Below are 23,390 nucleotides of genomic sequence, written 5' to 3'. Positions count from 1 at the left end.
AGGTTGCTCTTGTAATCAGGCAGAAAAGTCCTCTGCAGATTCAATGTTTCTTTATGAGGCAGCTTTACAACAGAATTTGTTCAGACAGATCACGTTCTGTGAGTTATAACCCAGGGACCAGTGGAGGGACTTACCTCTGAATTGAGCATCCTTTGACCTGACCTGGTATTATTTTTATAGACGCCCCAGCTGGTCTTAGATTTAATACACACTCCATTTATTTAGGTGCCATTCCATCAAACAAGGAGGACATGTGTGCATTCAGATTTTCGATGAACAAGAAAAATACTAGCAGATATATTTTTTTTATCTAGAAACCAAAATGTTCTCAAGGTACTTCTAAAACATGCCCTTTGACTTTTAGATGCAAACATAGGAGTCAAATTTGAAGAACAAAGAATCTTCAGCCAACAGAAGGGTCAAGCAAGCATCCTTTATAGCTACTGCTGGCAGGGCTGTTTGCACAGCAGGTTTTGTGGTGAGAACAGAGAGGAATGTGGAGTCCAGGGGACACCTTTGGCTAAACTTCACAAACCGCATTAATGATTTATTATCGCATATGTACAGCAAGCTCTTTCTATGAGAGGGGGAAAGGAAAACTAACTTGGGCGTTTTAGCATTTGGAAGAAAAAAAAAAGACGCAGTCATTGAGAAATCTTGCACAACTCGAAGGACATATTGAACACCTAATTTCTTCAAAACTACTGTCTTCTATTATTAAATGTCTTCAAAATCAAATATTGTAAAATACACACATGAAATTATGTGGAATGGTTAGCCGTATACAATAGGAAATAAACGATAGATCATACTTTAGTGTGATCTGAATAATTTACCCTAGCTTTGGCCCTAGACAATTTGTTGAAAATATTTCCTTGTTTTATGAATGAAATGCAAACACTGGGGGGAAAGAGCCTTGGAAGCATATGACCCCACATAAAATAAATAAGACCCTGGTCATTCATACTTTTCTTTCTGCCTGTTCTGTTTCTGTTGGACAACTTTAACAATGAGAAATTGTTCCTGGAGCTGCTGTTTTACACGCAGAGCAACCCAGTTCTAACCAAAACTGCTGTCACAAGTCATTTTCCTGCAGAAGAAGTGGCTTTGGTGGATACAGCCTGCTTTGCCATCATCCTGTAACAAGGCTCCCGCTGTAAGGCGGAGCAGTTGAGGTCTGGAGTAAACGCAGGGCAGCTGGCTCCACAGCTGTGCAAACTGTAATTCCGTGGTGTGAGTGGGAGGTGATGAACAGCCCCAGACTTCCGCGCATCCACGGGGGGACATTTAAGTCTCTCTCCCTCTCAGAAATAAAGGTTTTTGCCTTGAAGCTTCTGTGTATGCTTTTGTGCGGCTAAAGCAAATAATTAGGGTGTTTAGTTGGGAGAAAAGAGAGGGTGAAGGAAGGGGAGGAGGTCATGAGAGAAGAATACCATCTGGTTATTTGGTTGTCTTGTGCCCAGTTAGGTCAATGCCCCTGTGGGAAATAGGTGCTTCGGGGTCAAAACAACAGGTTTGTTCTTGAACACCAATTGCACATGGGAGGCTGAAATGAGGCCAGGACAGGGAGGAGAGGTTAGAAGAACTTTGAAACTCAAAAGCACTTGTAAAAATCAAATATTTTGTCTTATAGAGAGGAGATTCTATGGAGACTACAGACTGCACAGGAAGAATTGATAAAGACCTAAATATGAGTGAGGGTTTAGCAAAGGCAACACCTGATGGGAATTAGTTTAATTTTCAGTTTTTATTCCTGTGTCTTACTTTGCCATAGGTAGAGAGTGAAAGCTGTCCCAGTCACCCAGACCACACATGCTTGGGTTTGTCATCTAACATTTCACTATGGAAAAGCATCCTTCACTCTTGGCTCTTAAAGGGACGGAGACAACTAGGCAGAGCATAACCTGCATATTGTAGGTTCAGAATGTGGTGCAGCTCGTATGTGGGGACTTAAGCTTTGGGAGACAGCAGTTCTGTAAAACATCGCAGGACTCCATGTCCATCAAAGAAGAGAGAACGCTCCCCTGAAGTACCCATTGGTAAGAAGTTATAAAGTGCTATGCTTTTCAGAAGATCTCTCTCTCTCTCTCTCTCTCCCTCTCTCCCTCTCCCTCTCCCTCTCCCTCTCTCCCTCTCTCCCTCTCTCCCTCTCTCCCTCTCTCCCTCTCTCTCCTCTCACCCCCACCCCTACCGTGTGTGTCTCTGTGTGGAGAGGTCAGAGGATAACCTCAGGTGCCAGTCCTTGCCTTCCACATGGTCTATTCCAACTGTATACTCAGGCTTAGTTGCCCTAGTTGCCCATGAACTTCTCAGGGACTCCTATCTCTGCTTCCAATCTTAGTGCTGATGTGTGTCTGGGGATTTGAACTTAGGTACTCATGCTTCTGAGGTAAGTGCTTTACCCACTGCTCCATCTTCCCAGTCTGGATGTTGTGCTTTTAGATCCTAGCCTATCAATCTTGAAAGTTTCCTCCTTCCTTTTCTCTTTTATTTGGCCTGTATTTCTCTAGGTTTTCCTTTTAATTTCCTCTTTTATTTGGGGTATGATATGGGGAGAAAATTTTACACAGATCAGGCTGTCCTTGACATTGTCGTGTAGGTGAGGATGACTATGAACTTTTGATCCTCCTGCCTCCACCTTTCCAGGGTTGGGATTTTAGGTATGCACCGCCACTCCCATTTTATGTGGTGCTAAGGATGGAATCCAGGCATCCGGGAATGCTCAGCGGTCATTCTACAGAGTGAGCTCTAGCCACAGCTCTCTTTACGCTCAGTGAGTCTGCCAAAGGGCCGTTGGAATCTTTAGAAGATTTTCTTCTCACTCACGTGTGATCACTAATGAAATATACTGCAAAGTTGATCATCTATCCTTCATCACTATTTCTCATGCAGATATTCCTAATATTCTGAACCCAGGCTGGCTTTATATCTCACTGTGGGCACAGGGGAGGAGGGATAGGATAGAACTGGACAGAAAGCATCAGAATATACTCATCAGTTATAAGTATATGTATAGGTCCAGTGAGGTGGGATGAAGTACATTTCTTCCCTCGAGTCTCAGCTACAGATGGTTTAGGATACATTCCTGTCCCCATTTCTTTGTTTCCTTGAGCTACGTTCAGCTTTAAATGTATCCTCTGAAAATGGTTGGTGATGTTAGCTTATCCTTGGGGGTTAATCATGACCCTTCAGAGCATGGAGTGTGGAGATGTATAACATGATATCCGATTCTTATTTTTTGGCTGCACCGCTTCACTACGTTATAACTTCTCTATGGCTTCGTCTCAACATACACACAAGAATAATGCCAGCCTCCTAGAGTCATGGTTGGACAAAGGCCTATCAAGTCCTGGACACAGCAAAGTTAGCAAATGCTGTCTATCCAGTACATGCTCTGAGCATGGTTCTAACTACGGATTTCTATGCATAACCTTATCTGAATGAGACGCCTGTGGAGTTGCTTGTTTGATATCTCCACCTGGATGTTTTGCAGATGTTTCCTGTGTTAGCCCCTAAACTGGCTTTACTAATTCCACACTCATGTGTGACCTGGTCATGTATGACCTGATCACATTCCTTCTGGAATCTCCTCTCACATTTACCCTTCCCTCATTCGGTCCTCTACAGCTACACCGGGCTCCTTTATATGCCCAGAATATCCTCACCTGAGGTCTTGGGGACAGCAGGTGGATTTTTTTATTTCAAGTTTTTGCAGAGTAGAGTCACTTAATCGATAAAATCATAAAAATATCCAGAATTTCAAAATATCTAAAATCCAAAACACTTCTGATTCTAAGCACTGGACAAGGGACATGGCGCTGTATATTATTGTCCAGAATCTGCTTTAGAACCTACAATTCAAGGGAGTAAGATGCTATTTCTTTTTATCACTCAGGCTTAGCAGTGTCTGAAAAGGCCCCAATACATAGTTAAGTGCTCAGTTCATATTCTTAATGGAATGAATATCACTAAGTCAGTATTTCTTCCCTTGAATAAAGGGCCCAGCTGGCATGTGGAAGAAATGTATGACTAATAGAGACTAATAAAGCTCTTCCTGTACTTTTGATTAAACCATAATTTTAATATTAAACCAACATGTAATTTGGTTGGTTTTTAATTCAGCAATAATGGGGCTTTGTTCAGAATACTTCACACACACACACACACACACACACACACACACACACACACACACTCATGCACACACACCCCTCATGCCTATAGTCACGGCCCAGATACTGTACCATCAGAGATTCTTCTGACAATTAGTAGTTTGGGGTACATAAGTGGGGCAGGAAAAGAGTGATAGAAAACTTAAAAGCTTTTACACAGCCCCTTCATTCACATGCATTAATTTTACATAACCCCATGGACCTTAAGGTGGTACTAACGAGAGGTGATCCCTGTTGTCTTTTGGAAACTCATGCAGGAAGTTGTACAAATCTACCATTATTGGATAAGACTATAAAACGATTTTCATGTTTCATACATCTAGCCTTTGTTATGTTAAAGGCTTATAAATTTAAAAATTCCAAACATCAACATGGTCCTCTTCCCCTCTAGAAGTCATATCCACTTTTCTAAGTGGCTGGGAATGTGATGAAATGAACTGTGAAGATACAAGATTCTCCTTTGTCTCACTCTCTGAACAGTACCTGGTACTAGTAATCTCCCTCAGGCTTTGCAATAGTCACACACACGCTGGCTGTGCTGGATGTTTCTCTCTTTACTTCCTTATCTTGAGGAACGAAAATGTTAGCTTTACAAATTATCTTTGGTTACCACTTAAAATTTAAGTATCCTATATTAGAACCATTTCATTCATACAGCAATCAGTGATCAAGATTACGTAGAGAAAGAGTAGCTCTACAAGTCACTTTGAAAAATGGTTTGCTTTAATAATGATAGGTATCTGTGAAAAGGTATTGATATGCAACTTCTGTATGTCTCATAATCCATAGCTCATTTGTTTCTGACAGCCCATGTGTCAAGGGAGAAAAGAAAGATGCTTTTGTAGTTCACGGCCAGGAAAGTGCCTAGAAGGATCACTCCCTATGGGTTTCAAAGCTTTATATTGAAGTTGTGGCTGCCATGTGGCCTTTCTGTATATAGACTTACCTGCCCTAGTTATCTACGAAGATAAAGGGAAACACACATCTTGTATAGTGTTTAATTTTAATTGTGGAGAAGGTGTTAAAAGTCTTGGATCTAGATGACCCCATCCACTCTTAAGATAGCCAAACCAAGCCACTTATGACTCTTTTTATCCTGTGGACTTGAAAGAGTAGAACAGACCAGTGGAAACCAGAAATCTCTATTCTTTCAGTAGGATCAGGAACAAAAGCAGAGCCTGGTTTTATAAGGAATATAAGCCAAGATTGACCACGCTACTCATTTAAAATATCCAGAAACAGCAAGCCATGCTGACGTGTGGGTGAAGAGCTGTACCTCTCAGGCTGGAGAGAAAGAGACCGTGCTGCATCAGCATGCAGACCTGAGCTCAGATTAGTCCCCAGATAAGAACCATGGTTGTACATTTACCTATAACACCAATGCTAAGGTTGGGGGCGGGGTGGAGGCAGCAGGGTAATCTTGGAGCTGGGTGACTACAAGCCTAACTCCGCTAGTCCTGCCTCAAAGGACTAAGGAGGAGACCGACAATCAGGTCACCCAATGTCCTCTGGCCTCTTCACATGTACCTGCACATGTACATGCATATGAGTAACACACACGTGCACACACACACACAAACACACACACACACACACACACACACACACACACATACAGAGAGAGAGAGAGAGAGAGAGAGAGAGAGAGAGAGAGAGAGAGGGAGAGCGAGCATCTCTTCTTATGTGCCATATATTATTTGGGGAGGAGGGTTCAGACAATCTAAAATTAATTAATTAATCTAAATTAATTAATCCCAAGCAAGCTGGAGTTTTGTATTGACTCCTCTTTAAGGTACTTTATACATGCTTTAATTCTTTTCCGTCCCATTACTCTTTCATTCCCTTCAGTGCATAATTATATAGAACTCCAGTTTTAGCATCACCTATGAACAGAATATATCCTATAATATACAGATAAGTGGAGGGCATAGGTAAGGTTCCTGCCTCTTCAATGCAGTGAGTGAGTGATTTCATGAGGCAAGAAGATAGATTCTATAAAGCTAAATGGTAGTGATGTTCATTACTGCTAATAGCAGAGTGAACATCCTCCCCTGTTACAAATGTTCTTTTAACACATTTAAATTACTTAGGGAAAATATGAAACCCACTCCCACTGTTTTAAAAAGACCTGGTGTCTAGATATTCTACAATGACTACACTATCTTCAATTCTTTTTAGTATTGATATTATCTTCAGGAAACATCCGTCAAACAATACTTATAACTTTCAAATGTTGACTAATGGCTTAAAACTCCAAAATGGGGCTATTTTGGTCAAATAAAAGACATGGGTTCAGAAAATTTCTCTTCTCTCTTTCAGTCTAGATATGAATAAAGTTAACATTTCTATGGAGTGGTAAAAATCCATATTTTAATATTGCAGTTTAAATGTCACGGAACTGTATTTGAAGAAGTGTATCCTACACCTAACCTGTGGACTTGTTTCAGGATGAGGTTATTAAGTTCTGTCAGGGCCAGGGTAGAGTTGAAAGAAAGCTGAAGTGCTTGATGAGTTTTCAAACTGTCCAGCCCACTTTAATCCAGCAACAGAGTGGGCTAGTGCTCAGGTTTGTTCTCAAGATAATTCATGAACAAGCAAAATGAATATATAGGTAGGTATCTCCTTCGAGCATGGCAAAATGTGTAAAATATTAAAGATAGACCTATACCCGATGAGGGGACTTGGGGAAGCAAATACTTAACAGAAGTATTTAAGAGAGTGAGAAATTATGCAACGATAGCAGAGAGTAACTGTATGTTTGGGAGAAGAAGGAAAAGGCCAGAGGTACTTCTCTGGTTAGTTGTTTATACATTGCTGTTAAGAGGCAAACAAAATTCTTGCTATGCCCAGATTATACAATGTATTGGGAGTGCACAGGCTCCTCTGTTCAGCAGCCCCGATAACGACACTAATAGCTTAATTACAGCTTAGTGCTTAAGGAGATAAACAAGGCTGTTTGCTTTTTCTCTTCCTTTAAATCAGGGGTTACAATTACTTTTAAATGCGGTGGAAAGGCACATCTGTGTGTGCATCTACTTTGTTAAGAAAGCAACTAGAAACCAGCTGGAAAGTAAAGAAAGCCCCAGGAGTGAGCAGGCAGCCTAAAATTAGAGAGATGGGGGAGGAGGGAAACGTCCCATTTGAGCTTGCAGCAGTAGACATGAGAGAGGTGCCCAGTAAACAGGCAGCAGTGGCAGTGTGTGTCAGGAATTGAAAAGGTTTTTTGGAGTACAGGCCTTCCACATTTTTTTCCCTGTGATTTCATCCCAGAAACCACAGGGATACTCCTCTTTCTGTTGGTCCTCTAGCAGTCATGCCTTTGCCTCCCTGCTTTTTGCTTCAGCACCAAGAAGAGAGGACAGCTCCTCAACCCTTTCCACAGCTGTGGTGCCCACCTCCTTCAGCATTTCTCTAAATGGTGTTTGTCTTGTCACTGCTCCTTTAGGGGTGCATTAAGGAAGACACAGGAGGGAGTGGGTCCACGTCTGGATTGTTTATTTCCTGATGAAACGAAGACACGTCCTGTCTGGACCAATCTTTAGTTGGACCCCAGGGTAATTTAAGCAGAATAAAAGATTAAGTCATTGGTTTGAACCTGTGGTTCAATGTAATTAAGTAGTAGCTGAAACTCGATACCCTTCTTCAGTGCTCTATTTTATTACTTCGGTATAACCCTACTAGGGAGGTAAACAATCTCCACCAACTATACTTTATTTTTCTTTCCTATTAAATTGAAGATGACCAACACAACTCCTAAGATCGTTAGCTTGGGAGAACAATGCTAGTCCTAAAGAAAGCACTTCCCAGTTCTTTGGAAGACCTCTCAGAAACAAGTTCTGGACAAGGAAGATGCGAGCAGGGATTCCCAGAGGAGTACCAGGACTATTGCAGCATGCAAACCTCAACCAAAGTTCCATAGAGAAGGTCTCCTCGCCCCTCCAATTCCAAAGCCAAAGGCGACCACTGAAGAAGTTACCATATAACACATCCTTTAAAAAGTCAAATCCCCGAGACGAGAACATACTTGGTTACTCTGGCCCAGTCAACTCCCCCCCCCCTTTTTTTTTTGAGTCATAAAAAAGTTGCTTGCTCAGCGACTCTTTTTCTCTAGGCAACAATCTTGTGCCTAAACCCTCCTCCACATGACATCACATACATATTCTTTGCTTCTTTGTACACACCCACACGCCCATGCAGACACAGACACACACCAATTCAGTTCTTAAGTTTAAAAGGGGGTCGTTTAAAAATAAGTTTTTTAAAACTTATTTTGAAATGGAGTTGTAAGAGAGATGAAGCTCTGTCTTTCTGCCTGGAGAAGGCAGCGTGAGAGGAAGGAAGACAGGTAGGGCTGAGGGGTGGGAGAGCCATCCAGAAGAAGTGTTCTGTCAAGTTAGTGGGGAACAACTTCTTCAGAGCGCAACTCTGCTGTGAGTTTGGACAGCGGTGGAGAAAGACAGACTGGTGTTATTCATTAGGTGTCCCAGGGCACACACTTGCAGCATAGTAACTTCGAATCTTTCTGTCCCCTTCATTTACCCTTCCCCTAACTCCCTTCTTTCTCCCCTTTCCCCTCCTCCCTTCCCCATCTTCCCTGAGTCCTCTCCTTTCTTCCCTCCTTCTACCCCACTCAGCCTTTTCACTTAATTCTATCTGGGCCACTTGAAACGCATGGAATCACTCAACTGCATGCGGAGGACCATGCTTTCATTTTGACCACCAACGTGGCTTTCCAACCACTGTTTCCAGATCAGTCCTGCCTCCTCCCCGCATCAGCGTGGTGGCACCCTCCAGACAAAACCACCGGCGTTTGAATGTCACCAACAAGTTCCACCCTGTAGTAGCCCCACCGGCGACAGCCTCACCCAAGAAGCCCTGTCATTCCCTCCGCCCACAGCCGCGCGGCATCCCTACTCCGCTGGGTGATTTTTGGGGTCATTGTTACCACTGACACTTTTCTTCCTGGAAGGGGAAAGCCCGCGTGGGTGTCACTGGTTGTGTGTAAGGCTCTACGCGCTACCCTCCCCCATCTCTGCAATACACACTCTCACACACGCCCTCCCCACGCGGGCGACACAAAGGGAGCCAGTGTGAGAGCAGGGCGCTTGCAGGGTAGAAGGGCGCAGGGAGGGGGCACCAGGGAGGGGCGGGGGCTGATCCGGCCCAGGGGAAGGGAAGGAAGGAAGCAGGTGCCCGACACTCAGATGAAGGCGAGGGGTGTCCTTACCTGCCCCCAGGTTAAAGGAGATCCTGGCCTCTGCGAGATATGGCGTGTCGCTCTTGGAGCGGACTCTTCTGATGGGCCGCCGGTCTATGTCATCCTCCGAAGAAGCCGCCATTAATGTGGGAGGCAGGAGCAGGGTCGCCCGGCGAGCTGAGAGGAGAAGGAGATGGAGAGAGGGGGAGGGAGAGAGGCGGAAAGGGGAGGAGGGGGAAAGGAGGAGGCTCACACATAGAAAGGGGGAGGGGGGGGAAGAGGAGAGGGGAAGGGGGGAGGGAGGGAGGGGGAGAGAGGGAAAGGGGAAAAGAGGAAGAGAAAGAAAGAGAGAAAGAGAGCAGAGAAAAGGGTGAAAGGAGAGAAAGAAAACCCGTTAAGGATTGGTGGACTGGAACAAGATCAGGTTAGCCCTAGTCTGTGCCCAGGGCTCCCCCTAACTCCTCTCCCAGCGCTGGGCCAAGGGGTCAGCGCTCTTGGCCAATACCACGCCTCCTGCCGCAGCCTTGTTTCAGCCGCTGGCACAGATGGGCTTATGCGAATAGGAAGACTCCAAAGCCAAGATGCCCAGTCAGCACTGTGCCCTCTCCCGCCAAATATGCTTCCTCGCCTTTCATGCGCAGGCGAATACAGTCTCCAGGATCCCAGGGGACTCTCTAGCCTGAGGCTGCTGCAGGACCACAGAGCCCAGCTTTTATGCATCCAGCTGCTACTCCTAGAGCCCCTCACTTTTGCCCCTTGGCCTTGGGGGCAGGGCACCTACCATTTCCAGGACAAGCCCCCTGTTCTATCTGTCCCAAACAGAAGTCCAAATAAAGTTCGAAACAGATCTTTGAAGCTCTCTTATCTGCCCCTTACAAATTAGAGGTGAGATGTGGAGGAAGAGTGTAAGTCGAGTTTGGTAGGGTGGGTTTTATAATTGATATTTTCAATGTAGACTGGGCTTATTCACAGAACCAAAGGTCCTCTTCTACACCCACTAAGTTATAGAATGTGGTTTTCTCTACATAGTGCCTACTTATGTGAACCGTTAACTTTTTCTGTCAGTCACATCTAATACAAACAATGATGTGTGCACCAGACTTTCTTCAGCAGCTCCGAACCATTATTCCTGAAGGAGAGGTGGCGATCAAAGGGCCTTGGATCCCTTTGAACATTTTGTACTGTCTGACTGTAACACTCTACAAAACACAGCGAAAGAACCAGAAGGCTTTCCAGGGGCGTGATCAGCACCCGTTTGATGCTACCTCTGAACCTATTGATGAGCTAATTCCTTTATGTTTGTCTTCCTGAATCTTCTGACACCATCTTTTTTTTTTTCCTACCCTGGTGTCACTACCCTCCTGTGTGATAAGTGCCCACCTCCCAGTAGGTGGGCAACCTGAACTCCTTGGTACAAAGACCAGCTCAGTGTGGCTTCATGCCCTTTGGTCTCCCAGCCCAGGCTCTGCGAGGCTCTTCTCATTACTGCAGAGATCATTCCTTCTCACATCCACTCCACTCTGGGACCACCAGTCTCTCCCCACAGGTCTCCTGCCTTCCCATATTCGTTGTTACTTTTGGCCTGGTTCTTCCTCTGCTTCCTTCAGAGTCTCTGTGACTCTGTTCTTTCTCTGGAACTCTTGGCACCCCCAGAATTCCCATTTTTCTTACCTATTCCCTATCTCTCATTCCACCTACTGCTTTCTGACTTCGTCTCTCTACCAAGGTCACTTTAAAAGGCTGCCAATGTCTTTCTAACAGTTAAGTCTATTCTTTTCTTTTCTCATTGAAATATTTCATAATCTATCTTCTTTGAACTTATCTATTCCTTTGCTCTTCCACTGAACCACATTCCTTACTACTTGATTTCTGTCAGCCAGTTCTCTACAAATTAGTCTGAAATTGTTTATCCTGGCATTCAGTGCCTGCCCTCCCCCAACCCCAAGCCTAGCCTCAACCTGTCCTTGTACCTTTCTCTCCCACTGTTTCCTTGAAGGCTACTTGGATCGCTTGCATTTGAATTGTTTTGGATATATCTGCAACCTGTGTTAATGTGCTTCACTACAAATTTCTTCAAAGTTTTCATGTATTCCTAAGAATGTGTTTCTGTTACAAACCCACTGCTCTAGTTTGCATCCTATTGCTGTAATAAAACACCAACCAAAAAATAACTCAAAAAGATGACAAGATTTATTTGACTTACGGGTTATAGTATGCTATTCTATCATCAAGAGAAACCAAGGCAGGGACCAGGAGGCAGGAATTGAAGCAGGGACCATGGAGGAATGTTGTGCATTGGCTTGCTTCCAAGCTCACATTCAGTTACTTTACCAAGACTGCATGACCAGAGATTGTACCATCCATTGTAGGCCAAGACTTTCTTCACCAATTAGCATTCAAGAAAGTGCCCCATGAGTTGATCTAACGGAGGCAATTCTTCACCGAAGTTCCTTCTTCCTATGTGCCCTCTAGTTTGTGCCAAGTGGATAAAAACTAATTAGCAGCCCTAGCACTTGGTAAGTGCTCAAAAGATATTTCTCAATAAAAGAAGGATAAGAAGGAGGGAGAAAGAAAAAAGACAAAATGAATGAAGGAGCATTAAGTAACTAATGAGTGTGTCAGTTGGGAATCAAGTCAATGTCCCCCTGAGTTTGGATGCTACACCTTCAGTGAGTACAGTGTTGACTGAATGTTGTTTCCAGAATTCATCATGGACAACAAAAGCCTAGAATGTTCAAGATTATATAGCATATTTGCATGTCCTCCTGTAAACTTTAAGTCACCAGTGGGTTGTTACTATTCCCTTTCAATACTTTACCCAACATAGAATTGATGCAAATAGTTGACACGCTATACTGAATGGAGAATAATAACAATTACAAAAAGTCTTCCCATGTACAGTGCAGATGAAACTTCACCCCCAGCCGAATTTGAAGATGTAGTATAGATATAGGTGGCTGGTTGGTTTGCTAATTGTATATATTCAGTGTACTACACCTGTCTGTCTGTCTGTCTATCTATCTATCTATCTATCTATCTATCTATCTATCTATCTATCTATTATCTATCTACCTATCTACTCACCCTTGTATTTAAGAATTTGAAACAGAATCTTGTTATGTAGCTCAGACTGGCCCTGGACTTACACTATTGCTCCCTCTGGCTTTGAAATCTCCATTCTCCTGCCTCAGCTCTCTGCTCTAACCACAATTTAAATTCACCCTTCTATTATATTTAACTCATCATTATATCATGTACATTCTCAGTGAAACACAGCTCCTTTCAGAAGAATGGCTCTATTGCAATGGGGAAAGGTAGACAGGTCCTTAATACGAGGGTCTTAATGAAAATGGCCCCCACGGAATCACAGGGAGTGGCACTACTAGAGGTGTAACCTTGCTGGGTTAGGAAGTATGGGGCTGGGGCTGGGGCTGGGGTTGGGGTGGGCTTTGATGTTTCAGAAGCTCAGTGATCCAGGCCTGGTGGATCACTGTCACTTCCTGCTGCCTGCAGATCTAGATGTAGAATCTCAGCTATTTCTCCAGCACCGTGTCTGCCTGCGTGCCAACAAACTTCCCACCATGATGATAACGGACTAAAGCTCAATGAAATGTTTTTCTTTAGAAGAGTTGCCACGGCCATGGCATCAAATCACAATGATAAAACAGTGCGTAATCATGGCACACTGGCTTTAATTCTTAAGAAGGAACAGAAAGAAAAGAAGCCCAAGCATCTCTGAATGTTAAAGAAACCGCTTCCCTGTAAGCGAATGCAGGACCTTTTGTGTTAAATGCTTGGGATTCTCTCTCCTATGTCATTCGTGAGCCATATCTGGAGAAGAATGATAAAGTTGTTGGAAGGAGGAGTTAGTCATAGATGTCCCTGTTTCTTTAGTTCCGTGTATTGATTCTTGAGACATAAAAATACATCTGTGAAAAAAAATTCTATTTCTAAATCATTTAATACTTTAGATGATCATCAAGACCTCTGGCTGCTAATAGTTTTAGGTGTATCTTTCTTCATAGATATTCACATCATCATCATCACCACCACCACCACCATCATCATCATCATCATCATCATCATCATCATCATCATCATCATCATTATCATCATCAAAGGTCTGGTCACCTAGCCCTAGTTAGCCTGCAACTTGCTATATTTCAGGCTGGCCTTAAATTTGCAATAGCTCTCCTGCATATGCCTTACATGCTGGGATTATTAGTGCTGCTACCACACCAGGCTACATACATTTTCATGTAAGTTTACTACAGACTATTCTGTTATTCAGGTACTTTTAAAAAGATAGACCTTTTATAAAAATGGTAATAAAATACTATACCTTGATGCATACTGTTGAATTCAGTTATTATATTCTACTTATGATTGTGGTTTTTCTTGCCTTTCCTAATGTGTGTCTCCTTTGTCTTTCAACTGTTCTTTTATTCTTTCCGAGTTCCTTCTTGTATCATTTTTTTTTAGCTCTAACCATCACTTACAGAGTCAATCTCTTTTCCTGCATCCCCTCTCTTCCTATATGAAGAACTCATTGTGATATTGTAACAATTGTACTTCCAGATTCTTTATATCACATTTATAACTTCTTTTCATGAACTATTTGACTGGAATCAGAAGCATCCTGGAGTGGGACTCAAAAGTGATGGATCCCATCTGAGGACTAGTATTATCTCACTAAATAACGCTAGGAGAAGGCTGGATTTCAGTCACATCCTGTGAAAGTGTAAGGCTCAGATCACGTACAACAGGCAGAGGCCCTGCTCAGTTATCCACTCTGTAGTTATTTGATGCTGCTGTCCTGACTAGATTAACTTTTTGTTTAACCTATCACAAGCCAGAGTCATTTTGGGAAGAAGATACTTCAGTGAGAAAGTGTCTGGGTCATCAGAATGACTCATAGACAAGTCTGTAGGAAATTTTCTTGATGAATGACTGATTTGGGAGGACCAAACCCACTCTGGACAGCACCACCCCTAGCCATGTGGTCCAGCTTTGTATAAGAAGCAGGCTAAGCAACCCAGGTGGAGCCAGTCAATAAGCAGCACCCTCCATGGCCTCTTTTCAGTTCCTGCCTTCAGGCTCCTTCCCTGACTTTCCTCAGTGGACTGTGGTTTGGCGTGTATAAAGTCAAATAAATGATTTCCTGATCAAGTTGGTTTTGCTCATGGTCTTTATCCCAGCAACAGACAGGAAGTTAGAAAAGTTATTCTGGTCTTTTCCATTAAAAATTCTCAGCATCTTTTTGCCTCTCAGTCTTGAGATGTTTTTGATTATTCTTTAATTAAAAGTAATTATATTTGAGAAACAGCATGCTATCTGTTAAGTCTTGATTCGTAGTATTCCTGTGTATCTCACAGAACTGAATTCTATAGAATCTAGCCCCTGTACCATTTCTTTTTTTTTCTTTCTTTCTTTTTTCTCCATCTTTATTAAATTGGGTATTTCTTATTTAGATTACAATTGTTATTCCCTTTCCTGGTTTCCAGGCCAACATCCCCCTAACCCTCTCTCTCCCCTTCTATATGGGTGTTCCCCTCCCCATCTTCCCCCCATTACCGCCCTCCCCCAACAATCACGTTCACTGGGGGTTCAGTCTTGGCAGGACCAAGGGCTTCCCCTTCCACTGGTGATCTTACTAGGCTATTCATTGCTACCTATGAGGTTGGAGCCCAGGGTCAGTCCATGTATATAGTCTTTGGGTAGTGGCTTAGTCCTGGAAGCTCTGGTTGGTTGGCATTGTTGTTCATATGGGGGTCTCAAGCTCCTTCAGCTCTTTCAGTCCTTTCTCTGATTCCTTCAACAGGGGTCCCGTTCTCAGTTCAGTGGTTTGCTGCTGGCATTTGTCTATGTATCTGCTGTATTCTGGCTTTGTCTCTCAGGAGAGATATATATCCAGTTCCTGTCAGCCTGCACTTCTTTGCTTCATCCCTCTTATCTAGTTTGGTAGCTGTATATGTATGGGCCACATGTGGGACACACTCATATGGTTGTATGGGGACCTATGTGGATAGGAGAGTGTGCATCCAGAGAACTGATTTCAGTTGTGACTTCAACAACTACCAATACGAAATTTTTAAAAATTGCTTTTAAAAAATATGTACAATATTTACAATGTAAATAAGTACAATGTATCCTATTTTTAATAAAACCTGTCACACAGTTAAAATCTCAGAGCCTTTGTTTATATTATTTCATGAGCTGGAGCTAAAAATGGAAGTAATACACTAGGGTCTCAAAACAAATATTTTATGCATCTGTAATTTCTATAGAAGAAAATGGAGACAGGAATACAAACAAATTTAGAGTACTAGATTATTACTATGAAAATCTTTGAGGTAAGTAAAAACTTATCCTTTAGAGCATGTGCTTCTGGAACACATTAGTGACCACCCTTACGTTAGTCAGGTGGAATTTGATCTTTGTCTCTTTATGTGTTTTGTGTGTTTTGATATATAGTTTTCCCAGATATTCCAGGCTGTTATTATACTTATAATCCTCCTGCTTCTGCCTCCATGTGCTGGAATTTCAGGTGTGTACTATCATTACTGGCTTAAAATGTCGATTTTGTATATCCTCAGGCTGAACCCACTGAATTAGAGTTTAAAGGATGAGACGGAGTATCCAGATTTTTCAAAACTCTACTCAGTATTACACTAGAGGTCCTGGATAAGTAAATAATGCAAGCAACATAAATGCAAGAGGTAATTAACTTCAAAGCAAGAATAAACATTTTATTTGTCATATCTATTAGAATTGTGAATACACAGAATCCTTAAGAGTACGTAGGCTGAGACTGTTGGGGGGAGGGCGGCAATGGGGGGAGGGTGGGGAGGGGAACACCCATAAGGAAGGGGAGGGGGGAGGGGGATGTTTGCCCGGAAACCGGGAAAGGGAATAACACTCAAAATGTATATAAGAAATATTCAAGTTAATAAAAAAAAAAAAAAAAAAAAAAAAAGTACGTGAGGGCTGTCAGGAAGGAATGCATTTCACAATGTCACTGGATATGTTTGTATAAAACATCCATCTCCTATATAAAATCAGAAGATACAATTTTGGTTTTAATTGAGATTAATTAATTAATTAATTAATTAATTTGTATTTATGGGATTGAGCATGCCTGTGTCAAGGCGCACATGTACCACATGACTGTGGATGTCAGAGGAAAATCTGTATGAATTGGTTCCCTTCTTCCACCGTGTGGGTTCCTGGGATTGAACTCAAGTTGTCAGGTTTGGTAGCAAGCCCCCTTACATACTGAGCCATCTCACTGACCTGAGAATAAAAATTGTAAAGTACTGCCCATAGTGGCATTAAAATTGTCAAATAGCTATGAAGATTTTTTTAAAACAAAGATGGGCAATAATTCCCCATAAAACTCTGAAGCTTCATGGATATAAATTAGGAATACCTAAATAAAATGGAACTAATATGCTATGGTAATTTTCATGAATTTAAGAGCAAAAAATATCTACAGATCTAAAAAAAATTTCCAACTATGTTGACTCTCATCACGTCTCTGCAGGGATTCTGGATAAATAAATAAGGCAGGCAAAACAAATGTAAGGAGTAATTATTAAGGTATCAACCTTTGAAAATTGACCTATAGATCCAATGTAATTGCAAACAAATCTAAGCCTTTTTAAAGAAAATCTTACAGGTAATTCTAAAAAGCACATTGGAATGCAGAGAGACTGGTGAGCATGGCCTTGACAAATGAGAGAGAACTTGTAGATTTATAATGTAAGCCCTAAGACTTAGGAAAGCACAGAATACAAAAACAGTGTATGATGAATGGATGAATGGAAGACCTAAAAACAGACATATAGGCCAAGGGTCCTGTGATTTGGATGAGGATATCTTTGTAATATAGAAATCAATTTTTAAATAAATATTACTTTGTCATTTGACTATTTACAGAGTAGACAACCACTCTTGATCCCTTCCTCACACTAGTCACCAAATCCAATGCCACATGTCTCATGAACAAAATATGTGAAAGATAAGTAATAGAATTCCTAGATGAAAATCTCTCTCATGGGAAAGTAACTTTGTAAGCTTGGAAGAAAGTTTTAAATCAGCTTGGTAAGAAGCAATAAGCACAAAAGAACAAAGAGCCACATGGATTCATTGAAACTTAAGAACTTATATTCCTGTCAAGACATCACTGAAAATGTACCATGTATTGGAGGTACAACTAGAACACTGCTAATCAGGGAATGTTCAACCTCTTCTAGAGAAGAGGAAAAGTCTTAAATCAAATATAAGTTTTTAATCTTAGGGATACGGAGGGGTGGCGGGGGAGAGAAGAGGAAAAATTTCCAAGTGGAGAAAAGAAGGAAGGAAATGATAAAAGCAGAAGTCAATAAAGCTGAAATCAGGAGAAACAAAAGAAATTAAATAAATTAAAAATATATTCCTAAAAAAAATCAATAAAATTGATTACTTTCTGGAAAGAACAAATAAGGAGGAAAAGACTGAAGGGGTAACTCTTCAATGTTAGGGATCAGATTGGGGTTCTCACTGTGGATACGATAGCGGTTAAAAGAATAAAGGGAAGACACTGCAAATATCTTTATGCTTGTTAAATTCCTTTGGAAAGCTTTGAGAATATTTACATAAATAGAAGTAAACCTAAATTTATCCTAGAACATGTTCAATGCAGAATTACTTATGATGACCCCCAAAGTCAGAGGCAACCAAAACAACATTATCTCTTGGTACTGTTCTTGGTTTCTTGCCACAAGCAGATGGTAAGACTCCTCTGATGAAGATACCATTCACCTTGCGTGCAGGGCACAGTTAAATCAACCTCAACTGACCAGGAAACTCTCACCACGCTGGGCACCTTATGTAATGCCAGAAGGTGCCACAGACTGATGAGGGAAATATTTATCAATTATCTCCGACCTGGACCTGAATGCTACGACAGTGACCTGCCTGACAGGATAGTCCCTCTGGTGTAATAGCGGCATGATGGTTATGCAGGTAACCAACTACTTTATGACAAGCTATGAAGTCTGCTCCGTACAAGGGATTTCATGTCTGATCCTGGTCAGTAGTCCATGAGTGGAAAGACCATAGACCCAAGGGAATAACCTACTCTTGTGGTTTTGACGGGTGAGCACATTGTGAAACTGCCTTCTAGATATTTATGTTTAAATCTATAAATTTGTCTTGCTTTCATTTTTGGTCAGAAAAGCTTCTTTGTGCAGTCAGCAGTGGTTAATACAGTGACTCATAACTAGTTAAAATGTCACATGTAACTAATAATGAATGCCTGAGTGCAGATAATCATCTACGTTCACTTCCCCCATTCAAGATGAGAACATTGTGGATGTTGGGGCATAAAGAATGTATGGGTTGGCAGATGGAGAAGAGGAACAGGGAATGCTGAGTTTTGGACATTACGTATCTGTCACGTGGATCGACTCAGTGGTTGTAGATGACTTAGACTATTTTGGGAATGTTCATATTTATACTATACCAACATTTTGTATTTTTTATTGTTTATTTGACCCTTAACTTGGGGATATTATCTTAACTATCTCTGGTATCTGTACTTTTTATTTTGCTTTTAATATTTATCCATTTTATATGTATGGATGTTTTCTCTGTGTTCCATGTGTATGACTATAATTTTTATCAATTCATTTAAGAATTCTCTATACTTTTTATGTGTGAACTTAGCTTTTAATTTTTTTCTATTTTTCTCTTATTGAAAGTAGGTTTTTAGATAGATGCCTTTCATTTTTTTTAAGTACCCTGCTCTGACAACATCATAAGGTAACTGTATTGGAATGTGTGCAAGGAATAAAATAATTTCAAGCTGTTGTTGTGCCTTGGTTAAAGGTTAAAACGAAAAGAGAAAAATCACAGGAATAAGGAGTCTGGTTGATGAGACTTGCATTGATTCAAGCTGGGATAATGTGGAGACAAAGGTCTATGATATCCACTCATCAAAGTTACTACATTTAAAAGAGACATTCACAAATCCTAATGGTAAGTGAATGAGAACTGGTAAGAAATGCATGTATGCATGCATGAATGAATGAATGAATGAATGAGTGAATGAATGAATGAATGAATGAATGAGGAAAAGAAATAGCTTCTGTTCCCTTTTCTTAGTTGGATGAGGCTAAGAGCTCACTCATTAATATGGAGGTAGATGTTGTTAAAGCCATCATTTTGTAACCATTACATTACATATCAATAAATATCAGGCAAGGGGAAATAAACCAAGAAAGGACCAACAGAGATACTAAACCTAGAGGAAAGTTTGATGAAGATGAGGGTATGATTGGCTTTAAAGTTTGCTCCCTGATACTCATTCCTGTCAAGGTAGAAACTGGACAGGGTCTTGCCAAGCAATGAAAATGGTCATGTCTGGTAAAGAACAATTGGGTTTTAGGTGTCTCCACATATGGTGCTTAGAGAAAACTGCGATGTTACTTTTGGAGTATTCTAGCCTAGAAAAAGCAAGCCTGAGTCTCATCACGAGAATATGACAGATACGCCGAATTAGGGGTGGTCTGTTAAAAAAGGGAGAGAAGAGTCATGTGGTTCACAAAGGATGATGTCATAAATGGTAAGGTAAGGGTATAGAGACATTCCAGGTTCAAAAAAGCAAGAGACCTGACCATAGATGGTCAGGGCTGACCTGGACCATAACCTTAGGCTGAACTGACCTTGGTCTGGATTTCATCGTGGAGCAGAGTAGGCTTTAAGGGATGTTCCCAGTCAGCTTACATTGAAACGCAAAGAGCAGGTTAAATTAGAATGTCATGGTAACTGATGAATGAATGAGCTGTGGTTTTAAAATAACTATCTACACGCAAATTCTCATGGATGGATAGATGGGAGATCAAGAGGTGACAGATCACTTGTGGAAACAAGAAAGGCAACCAAAGAAGTCCAGGAAAAACATATTCATTCCTTTCTCTTTATGAGAAATTTCCAGAGATTAGATAGAAATGAGGGCCTACCCTTTTAAAAAATGTATGAGAAATTATCATTGTCAGGGAAGCCCCAAGTCGTGGACAAACAGTATTAATATTAAGATATTCTATTTTAGATTAATTGGAGGCCCCTGACATATTGTTGAAAATTGAGTCCTGTGTACTTTATTTAAGCAGCTTAGGAATCTGGGCCACGTGAATGAAACACACTTCACCGCTTGGCATATCTGATAAGATATAGAAATGTAAGCATTGCTAGACCTCACGATTGAAGCCAGTTCAATGTCACTATGGCAAACTATCCTGTAGAAAACATGATGTATCTGTGATGCAAATGGATGCCATTGAGTGCAACACAGCCCAGTCTATAGTAATTATTTCTACATCTTAAAACAGGCTTAACAACAAAGTACCAAGAATGTTTGTTGGGCTGGGTTTTTGTTACCACTAAGTTTAGTTTGCAGATCCTGGAACATCTTTATTTTTTTATACATAACATCCTTTTTTAGAGAACCAAAATATGCAAAAAAATGTTACTGGTGCCTTTTAATTTTTTCTCTTCAGTTTGTCATTAAAGGAGCTCTCTCTTTTATATACTCCTGACATCGGTTCCCTTTTATCCCTGGTAAATTTATGAGGGTCCATAACAGAGAATGGATGACTGCATTCATTTTACTCTTTCTGCCCATGTTCTAGATACATGATCTTTCTACAAGGCCCCACTTAAGTCTTAGTTGTTGTACAATATTAGGAGTGTGCTGTCCACCTCGGAGTCTATCGGAGTAGAAACAGATGGCCAAGAAACCCACAGTCCTGCTGCCACAAGCAGTAGAAGGCAGGTTTCCAAAAGATAGGTCCACTTCTGGACACTGAGCTATCTCTGTTTCTATCGCTAGATGGGACTAGGGACTTTGCTCTGAGTCTTCCGTAAGGTTTGAATATCTACCCTCTCTTGGATTGATGCCTACTCATAGAGGGATGCGAGACCACTATTAGCTCACCAAACACTGGCCTGACAATCCCTTCCAGGGGGCTTATGTTTCATTTTATGAAAAATTGTACCTAAATTGAAACTCTTTATCTGCATGAGACATATTAATAAGACCTGTTTGTCTTTCCGGTGGCAGGTCTTTCTTCTACTCCCCATCTTTGCGTGTCCGACTGCCTGATTTCTGGGGCTGAGATATTTTTATCCCCACTCCTACACTTCTGTACCACTAAGAAAATGAATTCTGCCCTCCTTGCTTCTCTCTGCCAACCTTATGGCCCTTCATGGTTTTCACTTTGCATGAACATCTAGAAAGATGATGGTGATATTATATTCCTTTCAGCAAACATGAAGTACTATTTAAAAGCACAGATGTGAGGTCAGCCTTCCTGAATTTGTATCCAAATTCCATACGTACAGTTCCAGGACTTCATACAAATCAGTTTCTTTGTGAATCTGTGAGGCCGACATAGCACTCAAACCTTACAGTCTCTGTGGGGATTCAAACACATAATCCTTATTAAATTGTAGCAAAAAAAAAAAATGTTCCTGATAAACCTCGACTGTATGTAAGCTGTTATTACTCGCCAGCCCAAAGCAAGGCTATAGCTAGGAAATTAAACCTTGGCCGAATTCCAAAGCTTGATAGCTATCAGACTTACTTTAAAAAAGAATCAACTCTCCAAGCTTTGATTTCCTTATATGCTAATGAGAAACAAAATGAACTCTTTCACTGGGCCTTGGGAGGATAAAACATTATGTAATAAATGTTAAAACACCTAACACAGAGCCTGACAAATGGTGGGCGGACAACAAATGTTCACTGCTTCCTTTCCTCCCAGTTTCTTAAAGTAGACACTGTGCAGAGTGGCTGGGGGCTGGCTGCTAAGCCGTGCTAGATGCAGAGAGGAAACTGTGTTTCAGGCTTTGCACATTGAATTGAGTCGGACAGAGACCCAAGCAACTTCTACTATTTAAATGTTGATCGTGCCTGGATAGAGTATATGTCACTTTCCAGGTCTCCTTCATCAGGTCAGCCAACAGCAAGCCTTATTGTTTTAATGTTGTCCTTTCTACATGGCTACTTTTAACTATAGATGGCAGTGAATGACATAATTTAAGGTCTTAAGGCTTTCAAATCCCTGACTCATGGTCAGTGTGCAGAAAGGTGACATACACTTAGCATTGGCCTTGCGCAGCAAACTGCTTGCCTTGTAAGTTTGGAAATCACTCAAAGTAAGGGCTGCTAGCTTGAGTTATTTGAGTCACTTTACAAGAAGATGATGGCATATTGAGAAAGGGACATCAGTGTCCTGTTTAGTTTCTGGTTATTTGACACAAGCCAGGGTCTCCTGGGAAGAGGGAGCCACAACTGAGAAAATGTCTTCACTAGATAGGCCTGTTAGCAAGTTGTGGGAGGAGGGCATCAGATTTTCATGATTGATTTGAGAGGGTCCGGCCCACTGTGGATGGTGCCAACCTTGGGCTGTATTAAAAAATCAAGCCATGCAAGCCGACAAGAGCAAGCCAATGAGCAGAGCTCTTCCTTAGCCTTTGCTTTACCTCCTGCCTTGAGTTCCTGTCCTGACTTCCTTTCATGGTGGATTATAAGATGTAGGGTCAAATGCACCCGTTCTTCCCCAACTCGCATTTGGCTGTAATGTTTCTCACAGCAACAAGAACTAGGACAATTAGCCTCAGCACTGGGATCCTGTGTTTTTGTCTAATTCTGCAATATCCTGCTATGTTATCTAGCTAAATACCCAGGTCTCACTCCCAACCATCTAGTCCTTAGAAATGTAAGAAACTACAAAGTTAGGAAGACTCATGCTGGCATTATAGTTGAGATATATATATATATATATATATATATATATATATATATATATATATATATTTCTAAGCTTTATTTTCATATGAATTGGGGAAATAAACTTTAGCCAGTGACACAGTGACAAATTTGTTGTTTTGAGTGAAACGTGCACGTATAGCAATGCTTGCTCCCCTTTCTTCCCCAAGGCTTAGTTATATCATCTGCAAAATGAACCAGTTGAATG

At 41.4% G+C, this 23,390-nt stretch overlaps 1 protein-coding gene across 7 annotated transcripts in view; it reads right to left on the bottom strand.

The window, feature by feature from the left end:
- The window catches only part of Phactr1 (phosphatase and actin regulator 1), a 474,784-nt gene that overhangs the window by 437,288 nt on the left and 14,106 nt on the right, over positions 1–23,390 (bottom strand). For 6 of the 7 annotated variants that reach the window (XM_032884873.1, XM_032884876.1, XM_032884872.1 and 3 more), the window contains exon 3: positions 9,400–9,546. In XM_032884873.1, coding sequence (XP_032740764.1) covers positions 9,400–9,546 — 147 coding nt within the window. Of the gene's footprint in view, positions 1–9,399; positions 9,608–23,390 lie in introns of those variants that run through there. The other variant, XM_032884882.1, reaches the window with a different exon arrangement.

Source organism: Rattus rattus, chromosome 14 (genome assembly GCF_011064425.1).
Source record: "Rattus rattus isolate New Zealand chromosome 14, Rrattus_CSIRO_v1, whole genome shotgun sequence".
NCBI classification, from domain to species: domain Eukaryota; kingdom Metazoa; phylum Chordata; class Mammalia; order Rodentia; family Muridae; genus Rattus; species Rattus rattus.
Note: the sequence above shows the minus strand (reverse complement) of the source record. Positions and strands in the feature narration are given on the sequence as shown.